Consider the following 20,000-nt stretch of genomic DNA (forward strand, 5'->3'; position numbering starts at 1 on the left):
CTTAGGCTGTACCTCTACGGACATGTGATCTGATAGACCGTGAGGAGGACGTTGAATGGGGTCCTTGTAGTACTCATTCAGATTCGTTAGGACAAGGTCAAGCGTTCTATCGCCTCGCGTGGAGAAATTAACAATCTGTTTGAGACCAAAACTGTTTTGAAGGCGCCCGGTGTTTAGCCGATTGAAATCTCCAGCAATAAGCAAGTCACAGTTGGGAAAACGCGATTCAATGGACGACAAACTCTGCCACAAATAATCTAAAATTGCAGGGTATTGTGTTGTTTGGCGGATGATAAATTGTTCCTAGCACAATACAACTGTATCCCCTCGGGAGACGAGCAGTTTGTAACTTTATCCAAAGCGCTTCAAAAGATGGATCTTCTAAGTCTTCCAGGATAGTAAAGTTGATATTATCTCTGATGTATAGGCAAACCCCTCCGTGAATAATACCAACTCTGTCCTTTCGCACTAGGTTGAAGCCACTGAGCGCGACAACATTGTCGTGAATATGACTACGAAGCCATGATTCAGTTATACAAACACAGTCCAAATTTGCATATTGGGGTACATGGCGGATTTCATCAATCTTGGGAGCGAGGGACATAACGTTCGATAAATATAGCGATGGAACATAGGCAGATGGAGAACCCTTCCTTGTTAAGATTGAAGTTGGTGTTATACGAACGCAGTTTGACGAGTTGTGGGCTTGCTGGGAAACACGCCAAGATGGTTTGTCTAAGCCATTGCCGACTCCTCGCTGCTTGATCGTACTTTTTTTAAAACGACGAAGTTTGCTGCGATCTTGAACAAGACGACCAGCACGCACACCTCTATAACAAGGACAAAGACTTTTAAGAGAACGCATGCCGACCTTGTTGGAGCAGCTTAGGTGTAAAACTTAATAAAAGTATAAATCTTGGAGGAGGTCTAAAAAGTGCAGCCATTCAGATCGGCGCATACATTATCTTTATCATACATTATTAGTGTTTTCAATCACCTTGGTACACATGCAGTTTTCAGTTTTCATACTTATCCCCGAGGAAACGTCCATTGAGATTTCTCTCAAATCCTCTATGTAAAAAATCTCTATTCCGTTAAACGAATCTCGAGTAAACGCTAACTTTAGTGCCTTTGCCGTACCGAAAAGGAGCCGTCCGTGTCAGTGTAATCTCTCAGAGTGGAAATAATCTTTTCAGGTACAGCTAACTAACACTTGACTGAAGAAAAAATCTCTGTATAACGGTGATTTGCGTAAGTCTTAACTTGGAACCTTTGTTTCGAGGAAAATCCGCTTGTTCTCCTTCACATGACGACTCGACGCTTTCAAATAAATTGCAGAAGCTACAAAATCGTGCTGCCCGAATTTTAACTTTTTCCAGTTATGACACTGATGTTGAAGATTTATTTAGTAAACTTGGGTGGAGAAAATTAAGTTCCCAGCGTGAAATACAGAAAGCTATTATGGTATTTAAATCCTTAAATGGTCTTACACCTGAGTATCTAAGAGAGCTGTTTGTTAACCGTTCTGATGTAACTGAATATCTATTGAGGGACTCAGTAAACAAACTTGCTGTTCCATTGCCCCGCACCAACTTTTTGAAAAACAGATTTAGTTACAGTGGTGCGGTACTTTGGAACAGTTTACCTTCTGGTCTGCGGCGGGCAGAATCTTTAAGTGACTTTAGTCATCTAATCAACTCATTTTATCCTCTTAAGTAATTTTTGTATTTTAGACACGGCATTCATGTAAAGCAGTTTTTTATGGTTTTATTAGATGTAGGATTGGATATTGTTAGTTAGATATAGTTAGTTTAATTATGTAATTACATATGAATTAATAACTGAATGAATATACCGTGTTGAAATAAAATAAAGTTCACATACTCGTGTTTTTCACTGAGGTCAGGTATGAGGTAAGCACGAGGATAGAGTTTCTTATATTAAAGGATGATTTTACATCGCAGTCTCTGAAATGTGCTGAAAGCAAAACACATTCTAAACCAAACAGCAAGGGGCCTCATTCGAGCCACAACTAGATGTCAGCCTCGTTTGGCTCTTTTTGTTTTTATTTAGTACTGAGTCGAGAAGAGCCATTTTATCCATTGCTGAGCATCAGCCGATGCACTAAGTATATATTCACATACCGCAAGCATTGCACTTCATATTCGTTTCGTGCTTTTACCCGATACATCTCAGTGAACCACGACAATGCCGCCATTGTTTGGGCGCTACTAAACACAGGAACGGAACGGAACGGAACGGAACGAAACGGAACGGAATATACCGGAATAAACCGGAATACGCCAGAATGAGGCGGAATGACACCGGAATGAGACGGAATTAACAAGGAACAAAAAATGATTCATTCTGTGAATGAATAAATGTTGCAGAATAGAGAGACTGAGAAAAAAAAAAATACATGAAGGGGAAGTAAAAAGGCTTGGAACGAGTCACGATATGTTCTCACAATTCTTCATGTAAATATATTATCAACGATCAATCTTTTTTTCTGTGCTTCTGACTTCTTTCTTCAAACAGGGAAACACTGCGTTCAGGCTCGATGGCATTATTGCCAACAATCGGGAGGAGAAAAAGAGTCTTCCGGCCGTTTGCGCGAATCTATTTCCGTATATCTCCATCACGTGTGGGTCGTGGGAAGCAGGCAAGCAGCAACGGTAATAGGCCATTTCCGAGTTCATGTGCGCCTCCTCTTCAAAGCGAGTCTAAGTGCAAAGTTTTTTGTGATGGCAATTTGTTCTACTTTACATATGAATGAAAACTAATTTTCATAAGAAAAACTTTGCACTTAGACTCGCTTTGAACAGGAGGCAGACATGAACTCGGAAATGGCCTATTCGTTTGTGGTTCGCTGAACTTGATTGTGATTGGTCAATACACAATTGACCTGTCAGAATGAAATAAAAATGTTCACGGGTTTTCTGACTCGCACAGTGAAAGCCGCCTCCGAGATTCATGGGCAAAAACAATTTGAATAACATTGTTTCTCTTGCTCCTGTATTTGTTCACGAAAAAAATGTTACTTCCACAAGAAATAATTATTCATTTAGCGACGGATATACTTGTCAAATTTTTCTCACGATCAAAGTATTCAAAATGTTACAAAAGGCAAAAACACATGCAATGCCCTTAGGGAATCACGTCACAACAAAGCCGAAAATCGGTCAGCGCTAACTAAAACACCAAATTTTGGCATTTTCAGGTTCATTCCAGTATATTCCACTTTATTTGGGTGTCATTCCACCTCCTTCCGGTGTCATTCCGGTGTCATTCTGGCTTGTTCCGGTATATTCTGGCACTATTCTTGTTCATTTCGTTTCATTCCAGTGTTATTCCCCCTCATTCCGGCATATTCCGGTATATTCCGTTCCGTTCCGTTCCGATCCGTTCCTGTGTTTAGTAACGCCCCCATTGTTTATACTAAGTGTATCCCATCGACACTTCAGTCACAACAATGTTTATTGGTTTAATACTTTGATCGGCAATAGGAAAATTGAAATGATTCAGTTCTTGGTTTGCCATTGATTTTCTACTTGTAATATTCAGTTCTTGAATTTGGTTTCGGGGTCATTTTCACGACCCATGATTTCCTTGAAAACAAATGCTAATTCACCATATGACAAATTATTCAATAACATCGTACTAAAATATCACGTTCGATGCCGCTGGTAGCACGATAAAATTATCAGTTAGCCCAGAGGACATTAAATGGAGTTCAGCCGAGGCGGCACTGTGCTGTTTATTCACCCGAAACTTCTGAAGCATGTCACGAAGTATCAGGCCACTGACTGAGAGTTTTCTCTAATCCGGTGTCAATACTCAATTCTGAGGGTTTATCGAGCTACATGTAACATCATAGTCTAGTGTACTTTGATTTAAAAGAAACGAAGGGCAATAATTAAACCCCGAGGGCAGCACACATCGCAGAATCAAATTAGTACCAAAGATCAGAGGACATTCTTCTAGTGCTCCATAAACCTGGAATAAAACCTGAGCAACGGAAGAACTATTTGATCTGTTGCAGACTGGCTTGGCACAATGCAAACATCTATAACTTGTTTCCTGGTCGCAAATTTAACCAACGTCTTTAGAACGGGAGCTACAGTATCCATCATTGCGAGCTATTGCCACACAATGACAGGGCAAATCGGTTGCATTTTAATAAAGGAAACAATTGCCCACTCGTTGATCCATTACTTTACATGACTGGAGCGGCACGGGAAAATTTAACACTTTTTATGACAGTTGCTTTGAATAGAAATGCATTATCTGATGTATGCGGTTTAAATTTACAGTACCATTGTAAGACAGTAAGCAGACAGTCCAAAGTTTATTCTGTTGGCCCCGAGGAGAAGATGATGGCTGGAAAAAAAATAAACAAGCGAGACCGTATTACAGGTCAATTCTTTTATTAGAGGGAGCCATGAATATTACGAAATTTGGACGCCGGAGATAGGCGATGAATATGAACTGAAGCGAGAGCCACTTAAAATGGTTAATCACAACGCTGTAGCAATTGTCCGCAAAAGAGAGAAGGTGGGAGGTCTTGGAGGAATTGTATCCTCGAGAATGAATTAAGTGGCGAAACAGTTCTTGGACATGTTCCCAAGCTTATGGCCCTATGGCTTACAAAATTGTTCAAGAGGCCAACAAACAAAGGAAGAGCTGTCGTGAAAGGCAAGCGCGTAAACAGAGGAGCCGGCTATGATTTAGAAATTCCATGGAGTACTACTTCACATGAGACGAGTTCTCAATTCAATGGTTAAAATCAAAACTTGAGGAGCAAGGATCTTTGTAGATTGCCATTAAAGTAGGAATAAGGTTTTCCCGTACAGATTTTGGTTGTAACAAAACAGTGGGTCGGCTCTATCTATTGTTAGCTATTGTTATGTTTGTATAGCGCCGGATGTCACGAAAAGTTTTCACGTGTACGCGGCTTGTGACATGTTATAGTGAAGATTAAATTGCACTTTTTGTTTTCTTGTTGTTATGAGTTATCACCATATATCATCTGTCACTATTTCGCTTGGAAAGATAATTTGCTGGCCGCTTCATCGCCAACAAATGCGGTCACGCGCCCACGATACGCCAGCGGTTAACAGAAAAACAACTTACAAAATGGCGTTAAATTTTGCAAAGGAATTGTATGGAAAGGATTGAAATCTCGCAACTAGAAACAAAGATAATAAAGATAGCTCATTTGCGGACCGGCATTGCATTATACGAAACAGTGTGGTGTCATTGGCAAGAAAATCTGGTTGCAATGTTTACTTTACACCTTTCGTTTCGACTACCCATTAAAAACGAGGTTGAACTGCGCTTGATCCCTCATGTTTCCTTAAAAAATCCCAAAAACAGCCAGCAATCAAACGCTCATACCTGTGCGCCAGTGTCTTGTACTTGAATTGCCGGACCGGATCCACATAGTAGAATCATTCCCCATGTGCAGGCCGAAATATCAAGCCCAAAGCGACAAGTTTCACCTTTCGTTTTTTCCATCAAAAACTCTAAAAAGTGGCTCAGCTCCGCCTCAATCCTCAATCTTACATGACTCCTTCCGCTGCGCGAACGATGTGAATCCTAAGCGATTTTTTTAGGCCCAAATTTTCAGGAAGGTGAGCATGTTTGGTATCAAAATTTGCAGGAAAAAATCAGCTCTCTGGTCCTGCAGGTTGTTCTGGGATAGCTGCAAAGCAGTTCATTTGGCCAGCAGCTAAAGCTCTGAATATTTTATTTCCGGTGGACATTTCGCGGCAAAATCAAACAAGACGTGTTACGTTTTACGATTTCATTCATCACTTCCCGGCAAAATAAAAAAAGTTTGCCGTTTGCGATCTTATCGCTAATGATTTGAAAGGGCTTTGCGATGTCGGATGTTCTTAATAAGTTGGATGTCGAGAAACTAAAGCGCCTCGGAAGTATAAACAGCTTAGAATATATAAAAAATAAATTAAACACCGAGGAAGTCGCGTTAAAAATTAGTCTTAGCTGCAAGTCCTTGAAAGGTTGGTACGATTTGAAGAACGCGACCTCACTTAAAGTCAGCTACATTAAGATACTTAATGCAATTTTAGCGGAACAATGGGGAGTCCAGGTAAAAGAAGATTGCTGCAGACTCGAAGGACGGATAAGACGGCTTTGCTCAGAAACGCACAGTAAATTGAAAGGGAAGTCTGGAGAGGCTTACACAAAACTATGCAACACGGTGAGGGAATTTGAAGTGAGACAAGGAGAGCTGTTGGAGATCAGTGAGCTGGAGAAAGATTTAAACGAGTTGAAAAAAGAAAATGAAGCCCTTAAAAAAGAAAATATCAGTCTTCTAAACAGGTGTGAAAATCTGTACACGGAACTTCAAAAAGCTGTGGCGAAGGAGAGGGAGATAAAGGGAAAGTTGCAAACTGTCTATGCAGACCTTGAAAATCTGAAAAAACAAAATTCTCATCTTCACCAGTATCTTGAAAAAATTGAGGAACAACAGAGTTTTGAGAACACTAAGGGAAAAATAACCGAAGTTAAAGAGCGACAGCAACGTCGTAAGCTGCGAGAACTTAAAACATCTGTTGAAAAGTCCCTGTGGTTTGCCAAAACCCTAGGTCTTAACCTTGACTCAGCATGCTTCAAGGATGACAATGGTGAAATTTATAAACTTGATTATTGCTCTAAAGAAAACCCAAAATCATTCAAGGATTTGCCTGACGAAGAACAGGAGAAAGTAAAATGTGTCTTATTTCTTACGGATAAGTTCTGCATTCGTGATTCTGCCTATCATGAGTTCACCATGACCACCGGGGGAGAGAATATGCCACGAAGTTATCTCATCAAACAGTGTAAGGAAAATCTAAATCAACTCTGCCATATAACAAGGACACCAGGGACAGCAGATGGTGCCCAGCTGAGCATTCAAGAGGAACTGACAAACAGAATAAAATCAGAAATGGTAAGCTTACATTTCAGTAGGACAATATTTTTGCATTTATAACATCATAAATAATAGTGGAAATGATGATGATGATGATGATGATACAATGTTGGTGTTGATTATTTAAGTGCAGTCTTCCATTTGTTTCCCTTAGAATGAAAACACAATTCCAGAAAAAGTGAACATCAAGTTAAGTGGAGATGGGGCCAAGATGACAAGGATGACAAACTTTGTAGTCCTCTCCTACTCGTTGCTGGATGCAGATGATATAATGTCATCCAAAGGTATGTGGTATGCCATCAAACATTTTAATATTTAAGTAAATACCACATTTACAAGTATTGTCATTTCATGTTAACTATAAATCTATATTACACAGGAAACCACACTGTAGCAGTAATCAAGGGGCATGAGAGCTATGACCTTCTTAAATCATCAGGCAAAGATGTCTTCAGCTACATCAACAAGTTGATTGAGGATGGAAATATCTGCATTGATGGAAAGGAAATTCCTACAGACATATATTTAGGTGGTGATTACAAGGTATACTATTTTCTCCTTAGTTTTACTGATTCCTTAACTCTGGGAAGTATTTCAGCATCAATACATGTATATAATTATTATTGCTTTAATAAATAAACGTAGTACTTATGTATAAACTGAACACCCACTAAAAAATTGTGGGGGAAAAAATGAAACAGAAGAAAAGAACATGTATCACACTCAATTTTATTTATTACTGTAACTGATTTAAGTTTGATTTCCCTCAAATTTCAGTTTCTGTTGTTGATTTTGGGCATGAAGGGAGAAACATCAGATTTTGCATGTCTTTGGTGTTTATGCCATAAGAAAGACAGGTTGGTAGGTAGATATAAAGCTATGGTAGAAAGACAGACAGAGATGGTGACACTGACAAATTATTAGCTAAAACAAAGTATATAAAATTCATCTTTGAAAAAATAGATTTCTCATGTAAAATAAAACATAACTTCTATCTCAGGCAATATTTAATTCTAATTACCTAAAAATTCACAGGCATGATATGTCTAAGCCCAAAGATTTCTACTGGGAACAGCATACTTCCAGGAAAATTGGAAATTTTGCAGAATGGGCTAGACAGAAGAAATACTCACGTGCCCATCCACCTCTTCTTAACGTCCCTCTAGAGAATGTTGTTGTTGATGAACTACATCTGATGCTGAGAATTACAGGTTAGTCATGTGGAGGATGTTATAATGTATAAAAAAACAAAAGACCTGAGAACTCGTCATGAAATTAAATCTTAAGTTCAAAGTGACAATTGCTTAAATTGTCCAGTTTAACTTGCAAGGCTCACTTCTATCTTTCTAGTAAAATATGTTTTATTGTTAATGCACTTGAAATTATTTTCAACAATTCCTTACAAAAAACACTATTATCTCTTCTTCTGTGATTTTTCAGACAACCTACTCACAAATTTGGTTCAGGAAGCTGTGGAATGGGACAAGGAAGAAAATCACAACAAAGCTCCCAGTTTAAGAACAGATGCACATTTAAATGCCCTGGTGAAATGCATAAATAGCTGTGGGGTATGCTTTAGTGTTTGGGAGAAAAAGAACGCAGATGGAAAGGGCAGTGGAACATTCGACTTCACAAGTTTAATGGGGTCAGACAAGAAACTTCTTTTGGAACATCTTCCTGCTAAACTGGAGGGTGTGATTAGGCCAGAAGGAAGCAATACAGTTACTAAACTGTGGAAGGTAGTTAACAATAATCTAGTGTGCCAAGAAAATTACACTAAATCCCTGGATGACAGACAGGAAGTCAAAACCAAATCTTCCTAAATAACTAACAAAATTAACATTTGCTTCACATGTTTCATTTTGTAGTCCTTTGGAGATCTTTACAAAATGATGAATAAGGACAATCCCTCTGAACAATAAATCAACAATGTTTACTTTGTCAAGGTATTGCTACATGTGGTTACACAACAACTTTCTTTAATATCTTCAATTAACTGAAGTTAAAACAAGAATAGAGTATCAGAGATCTTAGAAAGGTAAAAGTAATTCACCTGATCACTTTGCAGAAGAACATATCAATTTTTCTGTTACAAAAAAAATTAGTCCCAGTTAGTACTCATAAAATGCTGAGTGCTATATCTTCTTCACTAAAATTTAATATGGCTAATAAACACGTTTTATACTCACAGGCACAAGAGTGGATTACAACATTTACATCCCTGGGATCATTATGTCAAGGTTACCAAAAGGAAAGAGTGACACCATACATGCACATCATGGCATATCATGTACCTAGGTTAATGATGTTACACAAAGGAATAAGGAAATTTTCAGGTCAAGGTACATACATGTAAATTACTTAAAAGTATATTGCTGTTAGTTGAAAATGAAAACCACTTAACCCAACCATGTTCTCAGTGGTATTTCTCTACCTTAACCTGTGTGTATCATTTTTAAGCTTATGATTTGCAAAGTGTGGCTAACAGATGACTGGAATTTAAAGTTGCACAAATTTTGAAATATGCATTTGACTGACTGCAATACTGATCAGCAAAACTGACTCATTGTACAATCGTTTATTTCAAAGCTGGGAAAAAACAGTATGTACGCAGTGATGCCCACTTTTCTGTATGCTAACAAATGACTGCCCTTCATTTTTTGTTTTGTTTTTTTAAATAGGTGTAGAGAAAAAAAATGATGACTGCCGACGAATACATCTCCAAAAATCAAACAAATGGGATGCATCTAAAGATGTGCTTCTGGTCCTCAAAAGACAGGAACATTTAAGTACTTTTGAACGAACGCCTAGACAGTACAAGAAAAGGAAAGCTGCCTACTGGGAAAATGACATCAAGGAGAAACGGGCAAAACAGCTGTCAAACATACAAGCAGAGAAAACATCAAACCTGCATGAACTATGGGAAAGCAATCAAGTAGATATTGAAAACATGACCCCCACTGATATTAGAGATAAGCTTAAAAAAATGGGGGTAACAACTCGTGCCAGAAACCTTAAAAGGCTCCAACAAATGTTTAAGGATGCAATGCTATCTTGTAGTACTACAAGTTAATCTGAAGAGCAAATCACATGACAAGTAGATCAGAACAGTATCTTTATACCCAGCAGCTACCGGAAGAGTTTTAGAACTACTGGACACCCAGTAACCTTCAGTTGATTGTAAAATTGTGATGTATGCGAAAATAGCTCACATGTGCATGTAGCACATGTGCATGTAGTACATTGATGCAGTGGAAGCAGCTCCTAAGAACTGATACCCAGAGGGCAGAGGCTGATTCACGTAATTAACAAGTTGAGATAAAAAAGAGATGCTATAATATTTATTGTGGTCTGTTTATTCATGCATCATGACAAAACAGCCTTGAAACAAAATTACTAGTATCAAGGCAATGCAAGAATATTTACTATCTCGTACCCAGAGTCAATGGCCTCCTCAGTCAGTGTTAGTCATTGCCAGGTTAGACTCTGGGGGAATGGAATAAATATCAAATTTTTGATTGGCTGTTCATGATTACACAAACAGAGTCTTACCTGGCAATGACTACCGCTGACTGGGGAGGCCGCTGACTCTGGGTACGAGAATGGAATATTTACTGGAACAAGTTGGCAGTATCACAAGGGCGTCTTAGAATGTCTACACATAATTTTTCAAGAGGCATTCTTTGTCTTGCTATCAACTTGCCATCTTTAAACACCTGAGTTGCAGGTGTCCAGCTAAGTATGGGTTTGATTTTCAGAGGAGGCTTCACTGCTTGGCCTTGACCATGATTGTTTAAATAATTCCACCACTGCTCAGGAAGATTGAGAAGAGCAAGATCTTCAATGCAGTACAATTTGTAGCCTTTATGCTGTGAATCACATCCTCTGTTATTGCTCACATAACGCCACAAATCCAGGTCAAACATGACATAAAATGGTGCCAATGACTTTGCCCTCAAGGCGGAAAGAACACCAGAATAAAACTGGCGGCTTGCCTCCTCTAACCTTCCTAGATTTGGCTTGAGGGGCTTCTCATAGCTCCTAGAAAATTGAAATTTGCTGATTAGTTCGGTATTTAGTATGTTGGGTATCAAGCACTGTTAAGTTCATCTCAGGATATTGGATTCTTTGATATTTGGATTCTTTGATACAGGAATTTTTTTTCCACAGTACAGCTTAATAGTTTATATGTAAACTACTATTCTAAGACAAAATAAATCTTAAATGATCTTCACTATTTGAATTCGTAAAACCAGCAACAATATATTTTTTTAACCCGAGAATTTCCTAACAGAAAGTAAATATTTACCTTAACAACTCTGGTGTTAGATGCTCCGTGGGTTCCCAGGTACATTGATCGAGAGCCCAACCCTCCCACTTAATAAGATACTCAAAATCCTTTGGAGTGAGAGAGATAAAAACACATTTGCAAAACATGTTTCAACATGCAAATAACACCAAGTATTCGCTTCGATACTCACATTACTGGTCTTTCGTCTATGAATTATGCGTTCCACGTTGAATTTGTTCTTGCACGTCTTCCTTGTGCTGGTGTGGGCGATATCATAAAGGACAACACTAGAGAAACAGTTTAATTGGTTGTAATCCACCGCCACGAGGGCCCTTTTGGCCGCCATTTTCATTTTGATTTGCCATTTTCATTTCTATTTTGCGCGCTAAAACCGCTGCCAGTTTACGGGCGCGTAATGACCGGAATAGTTGGCGATGAATGGAGGTAAAAAAAAATGATAAGTAATACACTTGCGACAGCAAAAGGGTGGCCGCGGCTGCTTAATAGAGATATTAAATACAGCAGTTTGCTGACAAGTAAATCGGGACTTTTCCAAGTGGCCGCTTAATGCAGGGTGTCCGCGTAATAGGTGGCCGCTTAATAGAGGTCGAACTGTATCAATATATTTTTAGTCTTTATCTATAACATTTCGTCTGTTGTATATTTTCGTTGATTGTCACATTTAATTGTAATGAGACTTTGATGATTCCTTGTATTTTTTTAGTATAATCTGTCTTCGCTGAATAAACGCTGGTTTACGCTGTCCTTCAGGCACCCAGCACAGTCACACGCGATTTGTCGTAGTGTAGTATTATTTATTGCCTCGCTTTGCGAGCTGTGCACAATTGTTTAATTCCAGGCTTGCACGTGCAAATTACCCTTTTCACTGAATACGAGTTTTTAGAAATGCGAGTCTTTATTGCGGTTCATAACCCCAATCCCTATTTATATCTCGAGCTATGTCTCGAGAATTAGCACGTTGATTTACCCTGATAATACAACAGCTTCAACATTTGCTTCAACATCCGTTCGATTTTGTTGAATGATATTTGAAGATGTTGACTGATAGGGTGGGAAACGGTTTCAACATATCATTCAACATTTGATTTCAACATCAGTCTCCAGGCTGCAGCCATGGTTGTTACTATGGATACGGGTATGGAACGTCATTGAGTGACCGATTAGTGCGCATGCTCATACCCAACAAAGTTGAAAGAGGAGGGCAAACAGCTTCAACTTCATTCAACATTCACGAAAACAAAAAAAAATACTTGAATGGTTGGTGAAGCAAAGTTTAATTAAAGGAACACTGTCATGCTAAATTTGATGCTTTTAGAATAAAACTGGGTAAAAATAGCTTCAGTGCACTTAAGTTTGTTATTGGCAACAAAACTACGCCATTATTTTTTGGTCTTGATTGATGCAAAGACGTATTTAGTGTTTTGAAGTTCGACTGAAATAGCGTGACACTGCCCTTTAATTAAAGGCTTTTAAACTCATTCAACATCAACTTCGGTTCAACATATTTCAACAAGGTTGAAAGGAGGGGAGGGGGAGGGGGGGGGGGGGGAACACACGGTTTTAACATCGCTGTTCAACAAAATCGAACGGATGATGAGGCTAATGTTGAAACCCTTTGCCCGGGTCTTATTATAATTTTACTATCGATCGCAGACGTCCGTGTCTACGTGGCGCGAGTCCTTCGTTCTTCTAACGGCCGAGAAAAGAAAAAAAAAACCTGAAGAAACGTTTACACTTGCTTCTTATTTCCTCGGACAAGGCTTTTCCTGGGTTACCCGTAATAGCTTCGGCCGGTTTTACTCGCCGTCAACATCGTTTCGCGTTTTTCTCTTTAGGGAGAGCAACAGAAGATGGCGTCACGAGATCAGTATTTTCGAAACCGAAGAGCCACAAAAAATGTTATCACAAGATCAGAATTTTTTAACCGCAGACTGAAATCAACGGTTCATGAAGTGGGCTGAAAAAAAAGCCTTTGTCCACGGAAGTCTGAGATCGATAGTAATTTAAAACTTAAAAGCACGGAAGTGACGTAAGTCACGCAACGCGAACTGGTTGCTTTCTCGTACCGAACAGGAGGTGTCCGTCACTGTAATCTCTTTGTGGAACGAATCTTTTCAGGTACAGCTAACTAACACTTAACTAGAGAAAAATTTCTATGTAATGGTGATTTGTGTAAGTATTAACTTGGAACCTTTGTTTCGCGGAAATCCGCTTGTTCCCGAGCTCCCTAGCATGGCTACTAGTGTTTGTCACTCAGATCAAGTATTAGATTACCATGAGGACTGAGTTTTTTGAAATGTGCTGAAAGCAAAACACGGTCTAAACCAAACAACAAGGGGCCTCATTCAAGCCACCACCAGATGGCAGGCTCGTTTTGTTTCCTATCTAATTACCGAGCCGAGAAGAGCCTATACACTCTCTCCAAAGACTTAACAACGCTATAAACGTGCTTCGTTCGTTTATACATCGTTGAGCATCAGCCGAAGTACTAAGTATATATACAAGCAATGCAATGCACTTCATATTCGTTTCGTGCTTTTACTCGATACATCTCAGTGAACCTTGACAATGCCGCCATTAAATGTTACCGCAAGCTATGCGGTTATATTCGTTTCGTGCTTTTGCTCGATACATCTCAGTGAACCCAGGCAATGCCGTCATCGTTAATACTTAGTGTTCGTAATTTAATTTTAGTTACAACAACGTTTATTGCTTACTTTGATCGGCAATAGGAAAATTTAAATGATTCCGTTCTTGGTTTGCCATTGATTTTCCACTTGTAATATTCATTTCTTGAATTTTGTTTCGGGGTCATTTTCACGACCCATGATTTCCTTGAAAACAAATGCTAATTCACCATATGACAAATTATTCAATAACATCGTACTAACATATCACGTTCGATGCCGCTGGTAGCACGATAAAATTATTCAGTTAGCCCAGAGGAAATTAAATGGAGTTCAACCGAGGTGGCACTGTGCTGTTTATTTACCCGAAACTTCTGAAATCGAAGCCGTATTAAATCACCAGAAGCATGTCACGAAGTATCAAGAGGCCACTGACTGAGAGTTTTCTCTTTGAGATCGCATCCGGTGTCAATACTCAATTTGTTGTCATTGAATTGAGGGTTTATCGAGCTAACATTATAGTCTAGTGTGCTTTGATTTAAAAGAAAAGAACGACAAGAATTCTACCCCGTTATCATGCCGAGAGACTACATGAGATAGCGAGCGCATGCGCCAATCAGTGCGACGTTTCACGCCCAATCAGTGAAGACTTATGTAATATCTGAAACTTTCTAAGGAACGGAAAATCAGTCAAGGTTATTTTATACAACGCCTGAAAACCAGGATCGACCACTAGAGCCAAAAAACAGTCTCCTTGAAAAATGGGAGGCGAAGACCGGTGATGCAACCAGGGCCACGAGGGCTCCAAAAGGAAAGTCAACTCAAGATAAGATAAATACTGGAAAAGGAACCAAAGATCCCTCATTGCCGCTCAAATGTGGCACTAATCAGGCGGAGACGCCAGGCCTTGCTGAAGGCATGGCAAAAGCAAGAAAACAACTACGGGGAAATGGCGCGCCAAAAGAGCCGCCATCATTGAAAACAACAACGACCAGGGCTGACCCTTGTACAGCAGGGCAGTCTTCAAGCCAAAATATCGCCGAGATTTTGAAGCAGTCATTCGAACACCTGGCTACAAGGATGCATGCTGGCTTCTCGTCGCTCGGTAATTTGCTCAGAGAGAAAAATCAGGGTCTAAAAAACCTACAAAAGGAATCTGATGAGACTGCAGAGCCGCCTGCTAAAAGGCGCAAAGCTGACGATCAAGATCCAGCGCAAGATAACGTCTCTTGTAGCGAAGAGAATAACATCTTAAGCCAGCTCGAAAAGCAGTATTCTACTAAGGATCAGGAAGGTTCAGAAATTAACGCCAGCCTAGTCAGGATTCTCAACAGTTTTTTGAAAGAGAAAGCGGATGATGAAAAGCTGAACGACATCAGGAAGCGCTACGGCAAGCCCAGAAACTGCGACGTGCTTACCAAAATATTGAAATTTGGAATAATCTTTCAGAGAGAGCAAGAACAGCGGATATCAATCTCCAAAAGGCACAAAAGTCTTTGGTGAAAGGCACCACCGCTGTTGTAAAAGTCATAAATGACTTACTGAACAAAGCTGAATGGCCGCCAAAGCAGCAGATTGTTCACACTCTTATGGGTGGAGTTCAACTGCTGGCCAATGCTAACCGCGGACTTAACATACGACGCAGCGAAGCTCTGAAACCAGAGCTAGATGTCAGCTATCGCTACGTCTGCGCCCCTTCCAATGCCATTACCACAGAACTATTTGGAGATGAGCTACCGAAGGCGGTAAAAGATATTACCGATACTAATCGGATTACCTCTAAGATACACCGTGAAAGGAAAGACAAGTTCGATTCAAATGGTCCAGAGATAGCTATGACAGATTCCAAAAGAAGAACCAGGACTACTAAAGAGGGAACGGGGAAAGAAACCAGGCCCAAAGAACCAAAGCTGACTACAAATCAGTCTACAGAGGTGAGACAGTGTTGTGAGATAAAAGCTGCTGGCAGGCTAAAATTATTTTTGCCTGCATGGAATCGAAAAAGATTACCCCTGATAGGACAGTTCTTGACATGGTTCAACACTGCCAATTGAATTTCTACAAACCATCCCCACGAATTGTATAAGGTATAGCTTCAGTGAGGCTGAGAATATTGAAAAGGAACTGAATAAGCTCCTAGAAAAAGGTGTAGTTGAACAAGTCACTCCTTGTTGGTTCTTACCGTATGATTTTAAACTTGAAAGGCCTTAATGAGTCCATAGAATATGTTCATTTTAAAATGGAAAGTCTTACCCGTGCCATTCAACTTATGAAAGATAAATGTTAGGTGCTAACCCCTTGCCAAAAACTTGTTCTTTTGGGGATTTGTGTTGGATTCTCTTGTAATGAGAGTATGTCTTACAGGAGAAAAAGTAGACAAAATTGTGTTGGCATGCCAACAACTTTTAAAGAAACCCTCCATGCCTATAAAGGCAGTTGCCAAGGTGATTGAGCTCTTAGTCTCAAGCTTGCCAGGGCCCGGTTGTTCAAAAGCCGATTAACGCTAATTCCAGATTAAAAATTAACCAAGGAGTTTATTTCTCTCCTCCCAACTGTTGTTCAAAGGTGATACTGGGCAAAACTTTACATTAGAAGCAGTCAATCTTGAAATAAAAGAAAAAGCCACAGAAACCTTCACCCAAAAGTTGAAAACATGAAACGAAAGTTTACGCTAATCCTGGATTAAGTTAATCGGCTTTCGAACAACCGGGCCCAGGAGTCCAATATGGACCTCTGTTCTACAGGACCATAGATATTGAAACCAACAAAGGCAACTATGAGGCTTATATGACCTTATCGCCTAGGTCTAGAACTGACCTACAGTGGTGGATAGCTAATCTGCCCTCAGCTTATAAAAATATATCATATATCTCCATGTACGCCGAATGTTCGAATGACCACAGATGCTTCAAAAACAGAGTGGGGGCAGTGTATAATGGGCAGGCAGCCCAGGGCATTTGGTCCCCTGAATAGGAACAAAGGCACATTAATGAACTTGAAATCCTAGCAATTTTGTTTGGGGTGAAATCATTCCTCACTGTATTAAGGGGAAAGCATGTCTCCATTAAGAGTGATAACTCTACCGCTCATTGCTATATCAATGCTATGGGGGGTACAAAATATCTTCAGTGTAATGCGCTCATAAAAGACTTGTGGCTGCTTTGCATGAAAAATGATGTCTGGCTCACTGTATGCCACCTTCCAGGTGTTTTGAAAACAGAGGCTGATCAACAATCTACAGTTTTTAATGAGCGACTTGAGTGGCAATTAAGGCCAGACATTTTTGCCAGAATATTGGGGAAACTTGGTACTCCAGAGATAGACCTTTTTGTGTCCAGGTTGAACAAACAAGTGAACACTTATATTTCCTGGAAACCAGACCCAGGAGCCATTCATGTAGATGCATTCACGATGTATTGGGGCGATAAGTTTTTTTTTATGTTTCCCCCATTGTCTCATTTCCAGCTGCCTTCAGAAGTTGGAAAAGGAACAAGGACATACACTAATAATAGCACCAGTTTGGCCAACACAGGTTTGGTGGTCAAAATTACTGAGTCTCCTGATAGCCATCCCTTTAACACTTCCACGTCTGAAGGACCTGCTTACTCTTCCTCATGCGGGGGCTCAACGTTCCCTAAAGAACCAGCTTCAGATGATGGATTGTCTCTTGTCAGGGAGCACTACAGAACAAAGAGAATATCAGGGACAGCTGTCAGTTTGTTCATGCAATCATGGAGAGCAGGCACCAAAAGGAAATATTCATGTTACCTCAAGAAGTGGGCTGCGTTTTGTACTAAAAGGGAATTTAATTCTTTTCAGCCATCTATAACAGAAGTTTTAGACTTCCCCTCTGAACTTTACAGCCAAGGATTCACGTATTGTGCTATTAACAATGCAAGAAGTGCACTCACTTTATATATTACAGTCAATGATGGACAAAGCGTTGGACAACACCCACTTGTCCAGCGGTTGATCAGTCCAGACCACCAAAGCCAAAATACAAGGAGATATGGGATTTTCAAGCTATTTGGGTTGCCTTCTCCTAGTTGAAACGCTGACTCTTAAGCAGCTTACCCTTAAGCTGGTTATACTGTTATTACTAGTCACATGCCAGAGAGACCAAACTATTCATTTGATAGATTTAGGAAGCATGTTTGAGTCTAAGGATAGAGTCACTTAAATTTGTTTTTACAGACAATTTTAAGCAAAACAAACCTGGCTTTTTAAATCCTCCGTTTATTTTAGAACCTTTTGAGAAACCATGTATTTGTGAACTTACAACACTTAAGAAGTACCTAAAATAACTGGAAGTCTCAGATCTATTAACAGCTCCAAATTACTTATCAGTTATGTTAACAGGCCTGTAAGCCGAGACTCGGTAACTAGATGGGTGAGAGAAATCATGTCCTTGGCAGGAATCACAGCCATCTACTCTCCTTACATTATCCGAGCAACCTCTACCTTAGCGGCCAGTAGGGCATCTGTCAGTTTTGATGATATCTTAAGGGCGGCTGGATAGTCATCTGACTGCTGCTTTGCAAGGCATTATAAGAGGCCAATAGCTGCATCTAATTCGTCATATGCAAACTCAGTGTTGTCCGATGCGTGTAGACAATAAATTTTTATTTGGTGTCACATATGGTATTCTAATAGCCTTTTGGACTGTTGGTGCAGTATATCTGGACTTCATGTCCGTGTTGCTTTGAAATCTCGTGTGGTCTCTCAGCATGATAACGAGGTAGAATTATAAAATTAAACGAGAAATACCTGGAAGTTGAAGCTTGATTGTGATTCTACCGCGTTACAGAATGCTGAGAGATTATATACCCGACACCCTTCCCACCCTACACATTTTGGCGCTGGGTAACACATACATTCAGTCAGCTCCACAGCTTCAAAAACCGGTTGGCGCATGCGCTCGCTATCTCATGTAATCTCTCAGCATTCTATAACTCGTTAGAATCACAATCAAACTTCAACTTCGAGGTAGGTCTCGTTCAATTTAATTAAATTATTACCAAAGATAGAGGACATTTTTCCAGTACATCACAAACCTAGAATACAGGCACTTTCTCCTTTTTCCTGTTGTAGTAAGTTGTAGAAGGACCAATTGAAGATCGTCATTTGTCTGGAATAAAGGGGAAAGAGCGTCGTTTCGTATCCTGTCTTTGTCCATACTTATTCTGGTATGCCTGATAGGTTTGGGGCATTTTCCTTTTGTCAGAACTGGCCGGTCAGACCCGTCAGTTTACAAGGAAAATGCAACAATTTGAGGGAAAACGTGCATGATAATCCCTTGTATTCTTCTGGAGGAGTATATATTATCATCGACGTGTGTTGATTTGAAAGCGTTGGAGAGTTAGTCTTTCCAAATGCCCGGTCTGGCGCGCCAGTTCTGTCAAATTGAAAGCGTCCTTGGTTTCAACAGTGCTATTTGAGGTCGCAGTTTACCTCCTCGGTTGGCAGTGGTCGGCTGGACGATTTGATGGTCTTCAAAGCAGGAAATTGATTTTGCTTCCTGGCAGTGTAATGTTAAGAATGGATGACGAACCAATCCCCCGGAATACATGAAAATTCAACACGCTTTTATCTTAGCACAGACATACTTTCAAATGGCCGCGCCGGACGAAGAACCCACGATGGTTTGCCGGCGGCTCAACTGCCCACTACTTCCCTTCGTTTTCATTTTAGCTGTACCTGCTTACAGATTACAGAGGAATACGAAACTTTACTCAAAACTAAAATCAATGCTGAAAATGTCTTTTCAAAAGTCCTGAAGCTTCCTCATAACGTAATCCTTAAACCGTTCTGGGTCTTTCCTAGTACGTCTATGTCTAGAAGCTTCAGCCTCAACCGGCTTTAAACCTGACGTGTCCGTGCCTTCAGCATTCTAAAGCGGGTTCATAATACGGACGTAAGATGGCTTAAAGTAATCCTGAGGTCAATTTGGAATGTAAGCTTGGTATATTTTAGTGGAAGTACCTTACTTTGTAACCTTAGACACGAAGTATCCCTTAGAGAACCCGAATCTAGTTTTAATCCCCTCGAATGCGTACTCGATCAGATCAAAACACAATAAGGTGATAAGACGCCAAGTAAGTCTCAATTTGACTTGAGTTTCTGT

The 20,000-nt window shown here is 39.9% G+C and overlaps 3 protein-coding genes and 1 pseudogene across 4 annotated transcripts in view; 3 read left to right on the forward strand and 1 right to left on the reverse strand.

Moving 5' to 3' along the window:
- Positions 1-6,535: 6,535 nt before the first annotated feature.
- Positions 6,536-10,275, forward strand: LOC138010717 (uncharacterized; annotated as a pseudogene).
- LOC138010716 (uncharacterized) lies at positions 10,262-11,610 on the reverse strand. The gene is made up of 3 exons (XM_068857690.1): positions 11,419-11,610; positions 11,247-11,335; positions 10,262-10,978 (listed from the first exon to the last, which is right to left on the reverse strand). The coding sequence occupies exons 1-3, from the start codon at positions 11,578-11,580 to the stop codon at positions 10,549-10,551; spliced, it is 681 nt and encodes a 226-aa protein (XP_068713791.1). The 5' UTR covers positions 11,581-11,610; the 3' UTR covers positions 10,262-10,548.
- Positions 11,611-13,267: 1,657 nt separating this feature from the next.
- The window catches only part of LOC138010720 (volume-regulated anion channel subunit LRRC8A-like), an 18,631-nt gene continuing 11,898 nt past the window's right edge, over positions 13,268-20,000 (forward strand). The window contains exon 1 of one of the 2 annotated variants that reach the window (XM_068857693.1): positions 13,268-13,367. The gene's annotated coding sequence lies outside the window, so the exon portion shown is untranslated. The remainder of the gene's footprint in view (positions 13,368-20,000) is intronic. The other variant, XM_068857692.1, reaches the window with a different exon arrangement.
- Positions 13,379-18,511, forward strand: LOC138010721 (uncharacterized). The gene is made up of 2 exons (XM_068857695.1): positions 13,379-15,810; positions 17,342-18,511. The coding sequence occupies exons 1-2, from the start codon at positions 15,466-15,468 to the stop codon at positions 17,924-17,926; spliced, it is 930 nt and encodes a 309-aa protein (XP_068713796.1). The 5' UTR covers positions 13,379-15,465; the 3' UTR covers positions 17,927-18,511.

This window comes from Montipora foliosa, chromosome 7, assembly GCF_036669935.1.
Source record: "Montipora foliosa isolate CH-2021 chromosome 7, ASM3666993v2, whole genome shotgun sequence".
Lineage (NCBI taxonomy): Eukaryota > Metazoa > Cnidaria > Anthozoa > Scleractinia > Acroporidae > Montipora > Montipora foliosa.

Coding starts and splice junctions, on each gene's coding strand:
- LOC138010721 (XM_068857695.1), top strand. CDS start 15,466: ATGGGTGGAGTTCAACTGCTGGCCAATGCTAACCGCGGACTTAACATA. Junction 15,811..17,341: donor CTACAAATCAGTCTACAGAG/GTGAGACAGTGT, acceptor TCTCATTTCCAG/CTGCCTTCAGAAGTTGGAAA.
- LOC138010716 (XM_068857690.1), bottom strand. CDS start 11,580: ATGAAAATGGCGGCCAAAAGGGCCCTCGTGGCGGTGGATTACAACCAA. Junction 11,336..11,418: donor ATAGACGAAAGACCAGTAAT/GTGAGTATCGAA, acceptor CTCACTCCAAAG/GATTTTGAGTATCTTATTAA. Junction 10,979..11,246: donor CTAACACCAGAGTTGTTAAG/GTAAATATTTAC, acceptor TCAATTTTCTAG/GAGCTATGAGAAGCCCCTCA.